The sequence below is a fragment of the Cavia porcellus genome, unplaced genomic scaffold (genome assembly GCF_034190915.1).
Source record: "Cavia porcellus strain 051 isolate PalLab524CR breed Dunkin Hartley unplaced genomic scaffold, mCavPor4.1 scaffold_8, whole genome shotgun sequence".
Lineage (NCBI taxonomy): Eukaryota > Metazoa > Chordata > Mammalia > Rodentia > Caviidae > Cavia > Cavia porcellus.
Window position 1 is genome coordinate 2,137,584 of NW_026947491.1, and position 17,751 is coordinate 2,155,334.

At 38.9% G+C, this 17,751-nt stretch overlaps 1 protein-coding gene across 2 annotated transcripts in view; it reads right to left on the reverse strand.

Annotated features, from left to right (window-relative positions):
• Positions 1–17,751, reverse strand: part of Mns1 (meiosis specific nuclear structural 1) — a 61,248-nt gene that overhangs the window by 24,335 nt on the left and 19,162 nt on the right. For both annotated transcript variants that reach the window (XM_013159820.3, XM_013159813.3), the window contains exons 3-7: positions 16,011–16,138; positions 7,545–7,647; positions 4,664–4,893; positions 3,885–4,101; positions 3,680–3,787 (exon numbers count right to left, since the gene is read on the reverse strand). In XM_013159820.3, coding sequence (XP_013015274.2) covers positions 3,680–3,787; positions 3,885–4,101; positions 4,664–4,893; positions 7,545–7,647; positions 16,011–16,138 — 786 coding nt within the window. The remainder of the gene's footprint in view (positions 1–3,679; positions 3,788–3,884; positions 4,102–4,663; positions 4,894–7,544; positions 7,648–16,010; positions 16,139–17,751) is intronic.

Below are 17,751 nucleotides of genomic sequence, written 5' to 3' on the forward strand. Positions count from 1 at the left end.
AAAGAATTTGACAGTAAACATCCACTTGCCTAACACCTAAATGCTATGGATTACATCTTTGCTACTCTTACTTCATTGTCTATCACTTCAATTAAGACTGAAGCAAAATCAAATCCTCCCCTCTTCCAACCTAACCAATCCTGCCCAATTCTACCACAAGCTTTGGGCATGTCACTATTCTCAAGACATCCAAAATGTGCCTTGATATCCGTATGGGTTAGGGCTTTTACGAGTAACAGAGACTCAGGGATTCACTACAGGCCACAGGCACGTGATGAACTCCCAAGAGGGCCACGACACCAAGCACGGTCTCACTACTTAAAACCCACGATGGCATTGATTCCAAAGCAGCCTCGAAAGATCTGCTGTTGCTGTATGTAGCTACCATGCATTTTGTTCACCAGGACCTCCACACCTTGCAGGGCAAAGACAGCTGTTGGAGATAACACAGGTCACAAGAAGAACATTAGCTAAGAGAAAAAAATGCAATTTTGACTGTACAGTAAATCCCCAACTTATAAATATTTGCAAACGTTCACAGGTGCAGTGCAAATTTTCGCAGGAGTACTGTACAAGACTCACTTTGTCAAGGGTTAGGAGCAGACTGGAGTTACTAATTTTCTCCAGAACAGAACTTGTTCGTGAGTGGCAAACTTACTGTAGAGTCTTTATGTGGAAAGGGGAGGGCGGGAACGGATAACAGAATTAGCTGTTCAGTCTTTGCTATGCTGAGTATTCAACCTTGTCTTCATCTTACGCTTTCGAATCCTCTGTCCTCTACAAAGTCTCCTCCAAGCAGATTAGTGTTTTTCTTTCTTTCAGGCCTCTTAATCAGTTACTTAGTTTCTCTGTCACTTAATTTTATTTCATATAAACATGCCTTATCTCCTCACTGAAATAAATTCCTAGAAGACATATCCTTTTCTTTTTTGGGATGCTGGGAACACAGTATTTGTAATATATATTTTGTGTTTATTTGTTATGTATTAGATAGATGACCAGAGGCTCCAGAGTTATTTTCAGATTGCACTGCAAAGTACAGGAAGTTTATCACATAGAAATTTAATGTTCTGTACTAAAGTTAATATTGCCATATTGTTATGTCCTGAATCCACCCAAAGTTTTAGTACAATTCAATAATGAAGACTTTGATCTAAAACACATGGAAATGTCTGGCAAAACAAAGTATCTTTCCAACACAAAGTCATCCGTGTACTGTGATAGATCTGGATCAGGACCCACAATGTAAGCTATAGAATCCATCATTTCCTAGGCTCTAAAATCCATCCTATTGCTTTAGCAACAGCTGTTTGTTGAAACTCTGAAATAACCTTGAGGTGGTATCTTATTCTGAATTCCATCCTGGAAGCACAGCCTTAAACAAGGACTTGTGCATGATGTTTTATTGGGGAGGAGACAATCACAGGAAACAGCAGTGAGGGATAAGCAGAAAGGCAAAAAGGCGAGACGAGGGCGTAGGTTACCACCTTGGACAGCCAAGGCTCAGTTCTGCCAGGACCTGTGCACAGTGCGTGGAGAGGCTGCCAGGACTGTCCCAGGAAGGACAGAAAGAAGCCACGTGCCCAGGTGGTCCAAGGATGCAAGTGGTGGAGGACATTAACTCCTGCGCCTGTGCCCACCCCCATACCCAGCTCTGGGAAGCTGTCAGCAAGCGGCCGGGCTCAGCTCTCACAGAAGACAAAGTGTGTGGCAACACACAGGTGCCTCTGGGTACAGGAAAGACCCTGAATAATCTTAAATTGTCTGATGTTTCTACATTTCAAAAAAAACACTTCACCCTTTATGGGCCATTTTTTCTAATTTTTTTCTTTCTTATGTCTTTTTAAGCATCAAATGTTTTTGTTTTCTCCCCGCTATTAAGCAACTGGATTAACTAATATTAATATGTTTTCCTGATTTTCATTAATTTCTACTTATAATCTTTGGTTATTCTATATTCTTTTTTATACTTGAATTTGTATTCTTTTTCCAAGTTATATAAAGTTGCCCAATTTTTCCAATATTTCCTGATGAATTGCTCGAGATCAGTTTTATAAAATCTTATCAATTTTAATATATAGTACTCTTGTCTTCTAAACAGTTGTAATTTTTTTCTTCAACTAATAATAAATGAGAAGAATATTTTTCGATTTTTAGTTAGTTGGTTAAAATATGCTTACTGATTTCCTGAGGCAGGTCAAGTATTTTTTCGCTTTGCGTTATCCTGATAAATTTCCTTCAGATTTCTAATAGCTTTAATTATATATTTCAATGCTACATGTAAGATTAAATGTTAGTTCTGTTACACTTTCATTATTAATTGTATCTTTTATCCGTAATACTTAGGGTTTGTTTAATGGCCCACTTATCTGGTGGATAAGCCTCCCTGTCTGACTGCTATTTAGACATATATACTGGTTAGCCTTAATTTATCATTTATTCTTAATCTCTTTTGGGTAATTTGATATTAGGTAGCTATAAGATCACATTAAAATATCTCTAAAAATCTACACACATTTTCTTATATTAAAGATAATAACAGTAACAGTGACAATTTATTGTATGCACTGCTATTCATACATCTTGTTCTGTATAAAGAAGCCATTCAAATTTCTTGCTCACTTAATAAGACTAGATTTTTTAATATTTTATCAAGTGCTCTTTATATATTCTGCCTAAAAGTTGTTGAGCATTTATTCCAAATATATGAAAAGTTTTTTTATACAGAAATCTGAACATTTACAGATTTATTCCTAAGAGTCAGACCTTAGATTTCTTTAATGGGTCAAACAAACTAGGATCTATATATGAATGAAATAATACTCATCAAAAAAATACAGATACAAGCAATAATATCAATGAATTTCCATGGAAATATGCTTAGTGAAAACAGTGGATCTCAAAAGATTACATACCATTCCATCCAGTTATATAACATTATGATTATGACAGGTTTGTGCATTCTTTGATACTTATCAGTACTTCATTCATTTGTGGTTGAATAATTTTGTTTCACATTCATCAGCTGAACATTCTGATGGTTTTCACTTTTTAGCTATTATGAGTCTTATATGAACATTTGTGTACAGATTTTGTATAGCTATAAGATCATTAATTTTTAACCATTTTTCCTTTCTAAAACATACGTACTTAAAAGATGCAACCTTCCTGTTAAGCACTGCCTTCGCTGCACTTCCTGTATTTTGCTATAGTGTTCTCTTATCATTTAGCCGGAAATAACTAATTTCCACCATGATGCTTTCCTCTGTTCGCTGTGTACTAAGAATTACATGTTTTTGATTACAGGACTTAAAGATTTTGAAGGTACATTTTCATCCTTATTTCTAATTAGTTACCCTATAGTCAGAAAACCTGACTGGTATGGATTTACAGTCTTGAAAATTATTGAGACTTTACATCGAGGATATGATCTGTCTTTGTTACCTGTTACTTGAACAGGCTGAACACTGATGGTGGACCACACGGCTACACCAGGCTTTTTATGGAGCAGTCTTATGAACTGCTTCCTGGGGCTGGCTTTTCTATCCATGTTGAAAATGCGTACCGTCTCACACACAGTGTAATTATCAAAAGCCTGTTTACATCTATCTTTCTACAGCTCTGTCTCAAAATTATATAACTTGATATACTAATTGTTCTTTCAATTTCCAAAACTTACTTTTATTTTCCTCTTATAAAATGCGGCTGCTTCTTCCTGGTATAATTCTTGTCGCACTTGTTCCAAATCTTCACGCTGCCGCAGCATTTCTTCCAACTTCTGAATCAGCTGTCAAATTTTTTTAAACAAAAATATTTATAGGACCAAGCTCTGTAACCAGCATCTCAGAATTTTACCAGAGGTGAAGAAGAGTTCGTCTCAGTACCGCATTCTGAAGCTGCAGCCTTTTCCCCTCCACTTCTTGAACCTTTGCCCTCCTTTCTTCCTCTCTTTGCTGCTGCATGTTGGCAAACTCTATGATTTTCCTGTTTTCCTCTTCCATCTCCATGCGTTTCTGCTTTCTCCACAGAGCCTGCTCTTTCTGAAACTCTTCAATGTACTTCCGAGTTGCGTTCATTTTTTCTAACTTTTGTTGTCTTTCCCTATAAAACAACAGTGATACAGTTTTACAGTAACAGAAATAATAATAAATTAACAATGCAATTTCCTTTTTGGAGTACTAGTTTTCAAAATACACCTTTCCTATATGTAATTTGTTCATTCATTCAAGCAATAAACATTTTGAATGCCTACCATGAGCCACTAAGTAGAAGGTGAGGAATGAATTTCCTCTGAACAAAACACTTCCATCCCTTTCTTCTATTAATAGAGTTGTATACATTATTTTTTCAGAAAGGCTACAACCCTGATTGTAGTAGACTACACTTCAGCTGTTTACCAAGGAAATTCATCAGAATATGATGCGGGCATATTTAAGAAAAGGGTTTGAGTCACTCCAGCAAGCATTTATTTTCACGTAATTTATTCATAATCATGCTGACAAAGATCGGGAACTGCCCTCAGTTTATGATCACTGAACACTTAGGATGCATCGGTCCCTCTTTATGCTACAGGTGAAGCATCTGTGCTTCACCTCTTTACGGCAAACCTAAGATCAGTGTAAAGGAAATGTTTAGCCATTTAAAAAAATTGGGATAAACTTACAATTGGTCTTCTTCATATATTTTCCTAACAATCTCATCAATCATGAGTTTTTCTTTCAGCAGCTGCTCATAAGCTTCCTGCTTTCTTTTTTCTTGTTCTTCAAGTTGCTTCTCTAAGTCAAGGTAGTACCGTGCTTTCTCTCTGTTGCGTTTGTCTTCCAGAGCATTTTCCTCCCTCGTCACTCTCTCGTGCTCTTCCATCATGGTTTTGGCTATTTCCGCATCACGTTTCTGGAATCATAACAAAGTTTATCTTTCCATTTCAAATTGGAGACAAGCATGGTGGATTATTTTAAATAGACTAACTAGCTATTTTAAAGCCGTCCCATAAGCAAGTATTTTCATCTGTGTAACTACACAGTAAAAGAAAATCACGGTGACCTGAATGGTGAGAAAGAAGAATTAAACCCCAGAGAGGGGAGGTTTCCTGTTCCTTTCAGAAGCTGTCCTTGAGCAATAATAGGACAATCAGTAAATCTACACTGGGAAACCAGAAGTACAATGATAAGCATTTTATTAGTAACTGTTTAACTCAAAGCTATAGTCTTCTCTCTCTTCTATTTATAAGCTGATCTTGGCAATTTGCATAGTTTTTAGCTCCAGGGTTTATCAGTCGCTATTTGGTACAAAGCTGGCCTGAGCTCTTTCATACGGATCTGCTATCAGATGACTGCAAGCAACTCAAGCTTTTTCCAGCCAGAGTCTCCTTCCTGCCATGAGCCTCTGAGTTTGCTCTCTCCCAGTTATCAAGGGCCTTGTGGAATCTCTTTAAAGGGTCCTTATGTTCTGTGCCTGTTTCTCACAATCTTTAATTCATTTGTGCAGTACCATTCCTGTTAAGAGATAAAACTTTTCTTGGATGGATTAAACCCCTTAAGTTTTCTGAGCATTATCAAATAATTTAACAAAATAAGTTAATTTAATTTATTTTATTTTATTTTTGAGACAGTCTCGCTATGCAGTTCAGGCTGACCTTGAACTGACTTTGTAGCCCAGGCTGGCCTCAAATTCACAGCAATCCTCCTGCCTCAGCCTCCCAAGTGCTGGGATTACAGGCATGCGCCACCACACCTGGCTACAAAATAAGTTTTAAATGAAACATACTGGAGCAACATTTGCCTTTATGATCACGTCCCAAATACAGGAAGAGTTGTGCAGCGTCAAATATAAAGAAGAAACAGGTTAAAATATGAATAGATAAATGTCATTCCTGATATAACTGATGCCTGCAAAATAAACCCTGTCAATATGACAAAATTTTCTCTTTTTTATATATGTTGTACTAAATTTTTAAAAAATATGAAATGACAAAACTTTTCTGTATGCATAATTACCTAGTTTTAGAATGCAAAGTTCTCATTTTACAAACAAGAAAATCAAGGCTCAGAGAAACTGAGCCACACCAGTATCCAGATACCCTGACGCTTGGTCAAGGCTTGGGAATATTTGGCTTTAATTTTGTGTACCAATTTGATTTAGACATATCATTCTAAATCTTTTTAGGAGTCAAATTAAAATGTGTACAATGACCCTGAATACTTTAACTATCAGAAATACTAAAACCAAAAAATCACTGGTCAAATAGTAAATTGTGTTCTATTTTGTTATTGAAAGGATAGAACCATACGCCTTAGGAAATAAATTCTTCCCACTTTTTCTACCCCTGCCACACCTAAGGGTATCATTAACAGTACACAATGGAACCTCCAGACATTTTCTACAGTAACACAAATGTACACACAAATAACACGTATGTGCCTCTACATCTTGTGCCTATTCTTAAAAATACTGATATTGCACTGCATGGGTTAACTACTATGATACCATCCCTGACTTGTACATGTGTGTGAATATATGTTGATACACAAAATATACACATACGTGCACATACAATTGTCTGGGCTTTGTATGTGACAGTGAGGCTCAAGGGATGACCTATACCCTGTAGTTAACGGTTAACTCAATAACCCTATTACATATTTACACCATGTAACACTGCTAGTGAGCATGTCTGAGAGTCCTCTGTCCACGCGCAGTCCCTCAAAGTGGCAGCATATCAGGAGTTAGAAAGGGGATTAATAACAAGGGCACTGGTAGGTCAGATTCATACTTCAGACCACAGTGAATTTCTAACCCAGGTGTGTTTTAAAAAAAAGAAAAAAAAAGAAAGAAACAAAACGGGATTAGCGTATCCCACTGTTCTTGCCACTTTCTGAGGTGGTTCTGGAAGTCCTCTCTTGTGGTTTTACAATGTTTAATAAAGAACACCGTGAATGCTGCTGTCTTTGCACATCATCCTACGGGAAGGCACATTTATAAAAGTATCTCCATGCATCCTCATCCACTGTACCCCCTGGATGTGCACCATGTAACTTCTGGTTCTTCCCCAAAGTCAAAATGATCATGTAAGGTAAATACTCTGACTCAATTCAAGAAACTGAGGCAGCCACAAACTGCAACTAAAGATACTCATGAAAGAGGACTTTAACTTTTTCAAAGAATCATATTTTTCAAATGTGCCTCATAAAACTATTCAAATTATAAAGTATTTTAAAAATTAATAATCTTCTAAAATATAGCCCTGCTAACAATGTACACTATTATGTTTTATCAGAGAATAACCAGGTAGAGGCCATAAAGAATGCCGGGAGTTATTTAGGGCTCTGAAAGGCTTGAATATTAAATTGAGCAAGGTTCCATATGAGTTCACTAAAGATTTTCCATACCCTCAAACCTGAAAAGTATACAAGTATTTGGAAAAATAGCAGTGCAAATTCTTTATGGAATGTAACAATGTTAAAAACAAAACAGAAAAACTAGGTTTTAACATTTTTCTAAATAAAGCTCAAAGCATAAAAACTTAAGATCAGAAACAGTGTTACCATTTGCTCGTATTTAATGGCATCCTTCTCCGCAATCTGGGCAGCCCTCTCCTTATTCATGTAAGCTGCTCTTAATTTCTGCTCCAGTTCTCTGAGTTCAATACTGTGGAGGGAAGAAAAGACAACCTGAAATTGAAGTATATAAGAAAACTTCACAGAAAACTGAGCTTCTTCTACATTTTAAATTTTTTCAGAAACTACATAACTAGTATCCCTGTAGACCCACAGGAGAGATACCTTAATTCATTACATTTAATGGATGCTTTAGGGCTCTCGGGGCTTAAAGGAACATATTATTCTATTACATTCACCCATTTGTTTATAACAACGCCACAGTGTCTTAACTCCTGCAGATTATATTAAGTCTTCATACCCTGAAGAAATCATCTCCAATTTTAGTGTTCTTTAAAAAAAATTCGCGATTCTTAGTACTTGCGTTTCCATTCCCACTTTAGCCTTGGCTTGTCAAACTTCACCAAAAACAAAACCGGCAGCACTTCTGATTAAGACTGCATTGAATTCCTAAATCTACTTGGAATGTGTAAGCTTTCAGCTTTCTCTTCGCTCTCTCCTCCTCCATTCTTCCTGTAACGATTTTAGAAAGTAATCCGCTGATTGTTTGCTATGAATCCCCATAGGAATCATGTGTAATGCAGTCATTTCAGACTAAAAATTTCCCTGACAGGAACAGCCTTAGCTACGTCCTGGAAGAGATGGGGTGTTCTTTTTTAATCTTACAACTTTTACTGCGAAAAATACATATAATGGGAAAATTCGCATTTTAACTATTCCAAGTGTAAAATCCACTGGTGTTACTATATTCAGTGTCCTGTGAGCATCAACAGTATTTCCAATGTTTTTTTCATCACCTCAAACAGAAACGCAGTATCTATTAAACAACTACTCCCTCTTCCATCCTGCCCGAGGTCTACTTGCATGTATCTGTCTAGTTCAGGTAAGTAACATTATACAGTATCTGTTCGGCTGCCTGGCTATTTAGTGTAACATGTGTCATATGTTCACTCAATGTGGCCACGTACCAGAATGTCATTCCCTTTTTATGCTGGATGACCTTCCATGGCATGTGCCTGCCCACCTGCTCCACTACTCGTCCACTGGTGAACAATCAGGTTGTTTCTGCCTTCTGACCTCTGTAAACCATCACACGGAACACTGACGTATTCATTTCAGTCAAGCATTCAGCTCTTTTGCACACGTACCTGGGTGTAAAATCCTCGGGTCACATGGTAGCTGCTTAACTTTTTCCACACTTTACGTTCATACCAGCAGCATTCGCAGGGTCCAATTTTCCACTTTCTTGGCCACAGGTGTTATACCCCACTCGTATTAAGAGTGTGAAATGGTTTCCTGTTGAGGCTCTGGTTTGTATTCTCGAGCGGCTGAGGAAACTGAGTATCTTCCCATGTACTCTTTGCTCACTGTCTATCATCTTTGGGACAATGTCTATTTAAATGCTACGCTCATTTTTGAATCGGGTTTTTATTACAGAATTGCAGCCTTTCTTCCTATATTCTGGACACTCAGTCCTTCTCAGAAATACAAGCTGTTTTTCTTGCCTAAGTGAGTTCTTGCTAGAACACGATCCATCTGTGTCTGCGTTCCGCAGAGGCAGTTAGGACAGGCGGTGTGCTCTGCTCCCCTGTAGGCCAGGAACCCGTCTCAACTTCAGACCACAGCTGCTGCCCTCAACCTCTTCTGAGCTGTCTCAGAGCCCTCAGTGGCAGTAAATGCACAAGTCTAAGTCACCCCTTCCTTGACTCAGCGTTTGATTGGTTCCCATCACCTGTGGATTAGCAGAGTTCTTACGAGTTGGTTCTTACAGCTTCTCCTTGGCGTTTTATGCTTGGTTTTTGTGGTTTGTTTTAGTGCACCTCATGGGGAACACAGGTGGGAAGGACAGGGGCCTTAACCTGCCTATACTTGTTATTTTGCTGACATCAGCCTGGCAACTTTTACCATGAGATAGTCTCACTACTTTCACTTGACAGTATTTTCTAATTTCAATTTTGAGGATGTTGAAGAGAAAGATTTGCACTGGTATTGTTCAGACAACTCAAGGTAGATGCCTTGTGCTCTGGGTGAATGATTTGGGGATGACAATGTGGAATGTATGTGCCATTGCTACCCCCTGATTAATGTACTTTAAAATTTTGTTGGAGTTTTTTTCTTCTTCTTTTTCTATCTATGAATAAAATGGATTTGAAAAAATAATAATTTCAATTTTGATTCCTTTTGGCCCAAGAGTTATTTAGAAATATATTTTTAAAATATTTAAACGTAGGGCTGGGGATTTAGCCCAGTGGCACAAGCACCTGCCTGGTAAGCGCAAGGTGGTAAGTTTGATCCCTAGTAACACCAAAAACAAAACAAAACAAAAAAACCCTTAAACATATTGTGAGTGGTTTTTAGTTCCTGACATTTAGTTTAATTCCAATGTAGCCACAGAACATAATATATATAAATTAAATCCCTTGACAATTTCTTGATAATTTTATTCTGGACTAACGTATCATGTCTGTTGGTTCAAATATTTTTACTATAACAACTAATAAAGCTGTTTAAATTTACAGCCTTAGTACCTTCTTTCACTTTGTCCTCCCTGTTACGTTCACTGTTCTCTCCTTTCTGCTGCTTCGTGGGTACCGCAGCCACCCGGGTGGAGCAGCTTAGATGGCTCTCGATGAGATGAGGGTCACAGCACTCGGCATGTGACTGCGCACGTGTTCCCGTGAAAGAATGCAGAGCAAAGCGGCACAGGAAAAGACAGGTGGGGTGAATCCAGAGGGAACCGGGTGAAGCTTCGGAAGACCTGTCCTGTGGGATTCACGAGGACACGCCTGGCCCCAGGAGCTGGGATGACCTGTGTGAAATGCTGTCTGCCAGAGAAGCTCAGGGGGACCCAGCACTGAAGGTTTTGCGGGGAGCTGGTTACTTAGGCAGCCTCCACCTGGCACATGCTGACTTCCAGAATCGCAGAAGAAAGAAAGGCGATGTTTGCAGGAAGATGCACATCGTTTTTGCAAACAGTGTAGGCACTTCTAACTATTTACCACAGTGCAAACTTACTCAAATCTTAGTTCCTAGAGGCGTGCCAAGAAGCCTGCTATGTGGACTGGTTTCTGCACAGCCTTCTTCTGAGTCTTCATTTCCTGTAATCACATGTTTTTGCTCTATATAATTAATTTAATTGTGTTTTCCACATTTTTAAGACAAAGATTACATACGTATGTTGTTTCACATCTGTTAAAATTGTTCTATTATTTACCACACAACGAAAGATTCTTGACCACTGTAGCTTCATTTATTTACTATTTTGTTTTTATTATTTAATTACTGTTTATTTTATTTTATTTTATTTTATTTTTTGTCTTTCTCCTTTTTATCGGTACCAGGGATCGAACTCATGACTGTCTGCTTGCAAGGCAGGCGCTTATGCCGCTGAGCTAAATCCCCAGCCCCAATTACTGTTTATTTTAAAGTGAAAAAATAAAATGAAAACTCAAAACAAGAGGGTAACTGGTTAATGTATTGCATATTATTTTTAAATTAATTACTCAGAGTACAAGATATCTGCATTTAATTGTTCAAACAATATTAGTACAAACCTTTCTTTTCAATGAGCTAAGAGAAATTAGTAGTATAACCCTCTTAACTACCTTTTATATATTTTTCTTTTCCCTTCCTTCTTTTCTCCACTCACCCATTGCAGTTTCTCTTTCCTTTTGAAGCTTCTTCCCATTTAGAACAGCCATCGTAGATTTTGTACCTTATTTACTCTTTTAGCTTCTCACACTAAGGAGACAATATGATGTTTACACAAGTGTCTGGTGTATTTTACTTATGAGTATGGTCTTGAGTTGCATCTATTCATTTATAAAAGTATCTAGTTTATCCTTTTACACCTAAGTAGCACTCCATTGTATAAAAAGACCGTATCTTTTTTATCCATTCTTCAGTTGATGGGCATTTGGGTTGTTTCCAAGATGCACCTATTACAAATTGTGTTACTATAAGCATGAGTGCACATACATTGCTGTGGTATGATGTTTTTAATTCTTCTGGGAAAATACACAGCAGGAGAAGAGCTGGGTCAAAGGGGACCTCCAATCCCAGTTTTTTGAGGAGTCTCCACACTGATTTCCACAGTGGTCACACTAGCCTACACTTCCACTTCTCCAACAGTGGAGAAGGGTTCCCTTTTCCCCACAGCCCCTCCAGCAATTGTTACTGGTTGATTTCTTGATAACAGTTATCCTTTCCAGGGTGAGATGGAACCTCAGCGTTGTTTTAGCACACATGTCTTGAATGCCCAGTGATGTTGAACAGTTTTTCATATATTTATTTGCTGTTTGCATTTCTTTTTGCAGGGGCATATCAGGGACTGAACTCACGCCCTCGTCCTTGCCAGGGAGGCGCTTATGCTGCTGATCTAAATCCCTGGCCCTGCTCTTTGTATTTCTTCATCTGAGAAGTGTGCATTCATCTCACATGCCCATTTTTTGATTAGGTCCTTAAATTTGGAAAGTCTGGGTTTTTTTTAGTTCTTCATATGTATGATAATAATTCTGTAAGGAATAGCTGACAAACATTTTTTCCCACATTGTGGGTTGTCTCTTCCCTCTGTTGGTGGTTGAGATCCCAGCTGTTGATTCTTTGTGATAGTTATTGTGACTGGGGTTTTATTTATAAGGTCTTTTTTTACACCAATGTCTTCAAGAGTTTTACGTACTCTGGGCTAGGGATTTAGCTCAGCGGCATAAGTGCCTGGCTGGCAAGCACGAGGTCATGAGTTCAATCCCCGATACCACCAAAAAAAAAAGGAGTTTTACCTATTCTATTTTTGAGCACATTATGTGTTTACTTTAATATTTAGATCTTTGATTCATGGTGCATGATGAAAGTGCATGGGGAAAGATACAGATCCAGTTTTAATCTTCGGCATGTGCAGAGCCAGTTCTTCCAGCACTATTTATTAAAGAGGCTATATTTTTCTTCCAGTGAACGTGTTTGGCATCTTTGTCAAAGATAAGGTGGCAAAGTATGGCCATTTTCACTGTTTTGGTTCCCCCTACCCAGGAGCAAAGGATATCTCTCCTTTTCTGGTACGCTCTTCAATCTCCTTTTCCAGAGAATTGTAGTTTTTAATGTAGAGAGGTCTTCTACATCCTTCGTTAGAATGATTCCTAGGGATTTTATTTTTTTGGATGCCATTGTGAAAGGTGCTGTTTCCCTGATTTCACTCTCAGCAAGTTTGTTATTCATGTATAGGAAGACTATTGATTTTTGAGTGCTGACTTTGTATCCAGCTACATTACTGAATTTGTTTATTAAATCTAGCAATTTTTTTTTTGTCTTTTTCGTTTTTATCGGTACCAGGGATCGAACTCACGACTGCCTGCTTGCAAGGCAGGCGCTTAGGCTGCTGAGCTAAATCCCCAGCCCCAAATCTAGCAATTGTTTAGTGGAGTTTTTGGGGTCTCCCATGTAGCATATATCATGTCATCTGCAAACAATGATAATTTAACTTCTTACTTTCCTATTGTTATTCCTTTTATTCTTTCTCTTGTCTAATTGCTCTGGCTAAAGTTTCCAATAGTATGTTGAATAAGAGTGCAGACTGGACATCTTTTCCTTGTTCCTGATTTTAGAGAGAAAGCCTTCAGGTTTTGTCCATTTAGTATGATGTTGGCTGTTAGTTTGTCATAAAATGGCTTTTATAAATTGAGATAAAGACCATCTATTCCAGCTTTCTGGAGGACTTTTTAAATCATGAATGGGTGCTGGACTTTGTCAAAAACTTTTTCTGCATCTATTGAGGTGATCATATGGGTTTTGTCCTTGGCTCTGTTAATAAGGTGTACTACGCTTACTGACTTAGGTATACACCATCCAACCCCATTATCTAACATTTTTTACTGTCCTTGTTCAACATTCATACTCCTTAATGTCACTTCTTTGAAGCTAACATACATTTTCTCTGGCTGCTTTTATTTTTTATAAATCAGGTTCTGGATATTTGATGAGAATGAGTTTGGAATTTAGGTCGAATTTTGATTTTTGAGTTTTATGCCTGTGGCTTTATGTCTACCATTTTTAGCATCTCTGCAAATAATGCTCTGTATCATCCTCTTTAACCTTCACTACCAGGACTAAAATGAATGTATATAAATCTGTTAATAATTTCCACCATAAGCCATGTCTTAGTTACTTTTTACTCGTCGCTGAGAAAAAATACCTGAAGCCTAAGTTGGGAAAGGAAAGGTTTATTTCTTACAGTTTTTGGAGGTTTCAGCCCACACTCAGTTGGCCCCAAGGCAGGCGGGCATGGCTGGGCCGCAGTTCATGGCAGCCACCAACAGCAAGCAGGAACCAGCAAAGAGCAAGACACACCTTCTTCCTGCCATTACATCACATCCTGGCTCCACCCCTATGTGGGTGTAGCACTGACATCAATCCAAGCACTAGACAATGAACCAATCACAAATGCACAATGCAAACTCACGAGGCCTGGCGGACACAGACAAAAACCATGACAAGCCAGTATCTCTTTTAAGTTCTCGTCTGTATTTTTCTACCCATGTGTATCTCCCACCTTTCTTCTGTAGTTCACACTAAACTATCTCAGAATATCTATTCATTTATGTCTTATCTTATAAAACAAATTATAGGATAATATACACCAATGTGCAGAAATTTTACATGTAGAGCTTGAGGAAAACTACTAAACATGTTAGTCCTGTGCCTTTTTGTCAGGTGCAGCCTCCTATAACTTAGTCATACTTTCAGAATCTGCAAGAACCTCCAGAAGGAACACAGCCACTAATGCCAAGCTCATCACACTAGTTTTTTCTTCTCCCAGCGTGATGGATTGTTAACAGTGATCGGCTTATAACGCCAGCTGAACTGCATCAGTGTAGTGCTGTGCGGATGACCCATCTGAGCATTGTTGCTAAGATAAAAAGGAGGACTGTAGAGGAAGAGGTAGTGTTGGTTCTCCATGGTGGGGTTGGTTCTCCTGTTGTCACTGGTTCTCCTGGAGGAGCTTGTTGGCTTCTGTCCTGGTAGGAACTTGGCTGTTCTCATCATCAGATGAGCTTGGGACCTTGTCACTGAGAATGGCTGCAGTTCACTTTGAGGGAGCTCTGGTTTTTACTTTACCACTTCCTGGCTCCGGCGAGGAAGATGGTGTGCTGTTCAGTCTCTAGGAGAAACTTGTCACGCTGGCTTCCTGATATGAACTTGGTTGTTCACATCATCAGAGGAGTTTGGGACCTTGTGGCTGAGGATGGCTGTGGTAGTTTTCAGGGAAGTTCTGGTCCTTACCTTGAGCGCCGCTTCCTGACTCCAGTGCAGATCCCTCCGTCTGCTGGCACAGATCCTTCACCTTGTTGGCACAGACTTTCTAGCTTCCATCACTGTCCTTTGGGCCTTCCCAGCACAGATTCATGAAACAGACTCACATGAGACACTGTCACGGGCTCCAGGTCTGTCTTAGTTACTTTTCTCTCTTGTTGTTGAGATAAACTACCTGACACCCAAAATTAGGAAAGGGAAAGTTTAGTTCTTACAGTTTTGGAGGTTTCAGTCTATACTCAGCCGTTTGTGCTTGCTGTTTATGATGGCCCCCCCATACCACCCTGCCACCTGGCGTCAGCTGAGTATAGATTAGGGATCAACAGTGTGATGTGGCCGTCCCTGGGAAGCAACTGTCTTGAGGACTGTATTAGTTTCTTTTCTCATGGTGAGACAAACGTCTGACACCCTCAAATTAAAGAAGGAAAGGTTTGTTCTGCTCACAGTTTGTAGAGGTTTCAGTCCATTACTAGCCAGCTCCAAGGCAGAGACATGGCACACAGGCATTGCAGAAGAAATACAGTCCATGGCAAGGCGGGCAGAAAGCAGCAAGCATTAAGTAGCAGCAGAAGCAGCTCCCTTTCCCTGTTATCCCATCCAGGCTAACACCCTTACGGGTGGTGCCACACACAGCCAGGGTGGGCCTTCTCATTATCAGAACCCAGAACTAGGCTACAGCAATCAGTGCACGGATTTAGCACCTCACACCTTTAACCCCAGTATCATCCACCCTAGATGCAGCCAGCTCTGAAATGCCCTTTGTATAAGCAGATGAGGCTTTGGAGGCACATCTAGATCCAAGCCACAGCAGGAAACATTCAGAAATATATTCCAGGACTCTATGGGACTATTTTTCATAGTAAGAATAAAAATTTTTGCAGAAGAAACTGACAATTAATTTTCACTGTAAATATTACACTTCTATGAATGCAATTAATTTTCTCAAATGAATATTTCTAGACTAAAACCAGCATTTCCAGACAAAATACTGTATAGTAACACAGCAAAGAGATTTACACTTTCAGGTGTTAAAGATTACATAATGTTTATGTATAAATACCAAAAAAATCAAAGTAGTAGAAATCAGGGTACCTGTTTTCTCTTACTTGTTGCCTCATCTTTTCATCCTTTAGACTTTCATGCTTTAGTTTTGCCAGTTCTACAGCCAATTTTTCCTCTTGTTCAAGCTGCTTTTCCCTTAATCTCTTGTTTTCTTCTGCCTGAATAAAGAACATAACTTAGTTATGTTTTCCTCCAGAATGCCTTCTTTCTATCGTGTTTCGATTTGTTTTATAACAAGAAACTAAACACTTTAAGAGCAATGGTCAACTAACTATTTTAATATACAAAATAACATTTCAACAAATACGTTTCCAAACATACTACCATGGTAAAAATTTCCAGTCTCACCAATGTTCAAAAAAATATGAAAATAAACCCTCTCCAACCACTGATCTTTTTACTGTTTTCCTAATCCTGCCTTTCTCAGAATATCATACTGCTGAAATTACACAGAATATGGCCTTTTTAGGTGACTTCCTTCACTTAGTAACATGCATGTGAAGTTCCACCATGGTTGCTATCTCATTTCTTTAGTGCTGAACTGTCACATCCACATTTCTAGACATGCAACAGGAAAGGCCCAATTCTTCTGGGAGACACTTTCATTTTTCATTCTTCCATGGCTGCCCCAAATGCCCTGCAGCTGGCCATAGCTAGGGCAGATGACTCATGGCCACTCTAGCAGACAGCTGCTTTGGCAGCTGCAGGCTTCCATCATGGGCCCATCACAGATGACCTCACCCAACAGGCTCTCTAGAGGCCTTGGCCCTGTGTAGTCAACCTCAGTCAGGTCCATAAGGCACAGCCCCCACCTATGACTAAGCAGAAAGTCTGACACTGCACATGCAAAAGCCTGCCTTTCTCCTCTAGGTAATCAACTCCCAACATAGCCTCAGTGGTCAGTCCATGCAATGGCTCCTCTTACGCTGCACAGTAAGGCCGAAAAAAGTCCCCTTGAACAGCGTATTTTTCTCCATTCATGCTTTCCATCTCCAGGAGAGCAGGCTGAGCTGGTATACTAAAAACTGGTAATGCCAAAGGCCACGGCACCAAAAGCAGCCTGAGCTGAGGCTGGCGACAGGGAAGGTAGACAGCAGACAGAAAACAATGAGGACAGAGTTGCCTGGAGTTGCCATCTTTGATGTTAGATAAGCCTCTCAGGTCAGGGGCTCCAAGTGGCAAGAGGGACCACTAAGCCTAAGAAATGATAACCACTGGCACCCAGAGACTAGGGCTGCTAATACTGCGCCTGTTCCTGACTTTCACTTGAACTGAGCAAAAGAACTCTTAGCCAATCAGTGACAGATGTAAGTTTATCAAGACTTCCTGACTGCTTCCAAGTTTTGGCATTTACAGATAAAATAACATGTAGTTTACTGTATGTTAAATACTATGTATTTAAATATATGCTGTATATACATGAAATATGATCCGAATATGCAGTTAATGTTTAACTTTTTAAAAAAGAAAAAAATTATTATTATAATGAAAGGCAATCTGCCATTAATCACCCTCAAACTATTTTCCCTTACTACAAAAACCTTTATCCTATTGCTCTGCTGTTTTCTGAAGCAATTCTTGAAGTTCTCCTTCTTTCTGACTGTGATCAAAACAGATGAAGTGAAGTCAAAAACACAGTGAAAAAGACATATAAGACCACAATATTAGGTAATCTACAGTAGTTACTATGCTTTCTCTTGTTATTTTCAATAAAATTCTTGTTATTTTCAATAAAATCATCAGGCATTATATAGTTAAGCTAGCATTACAT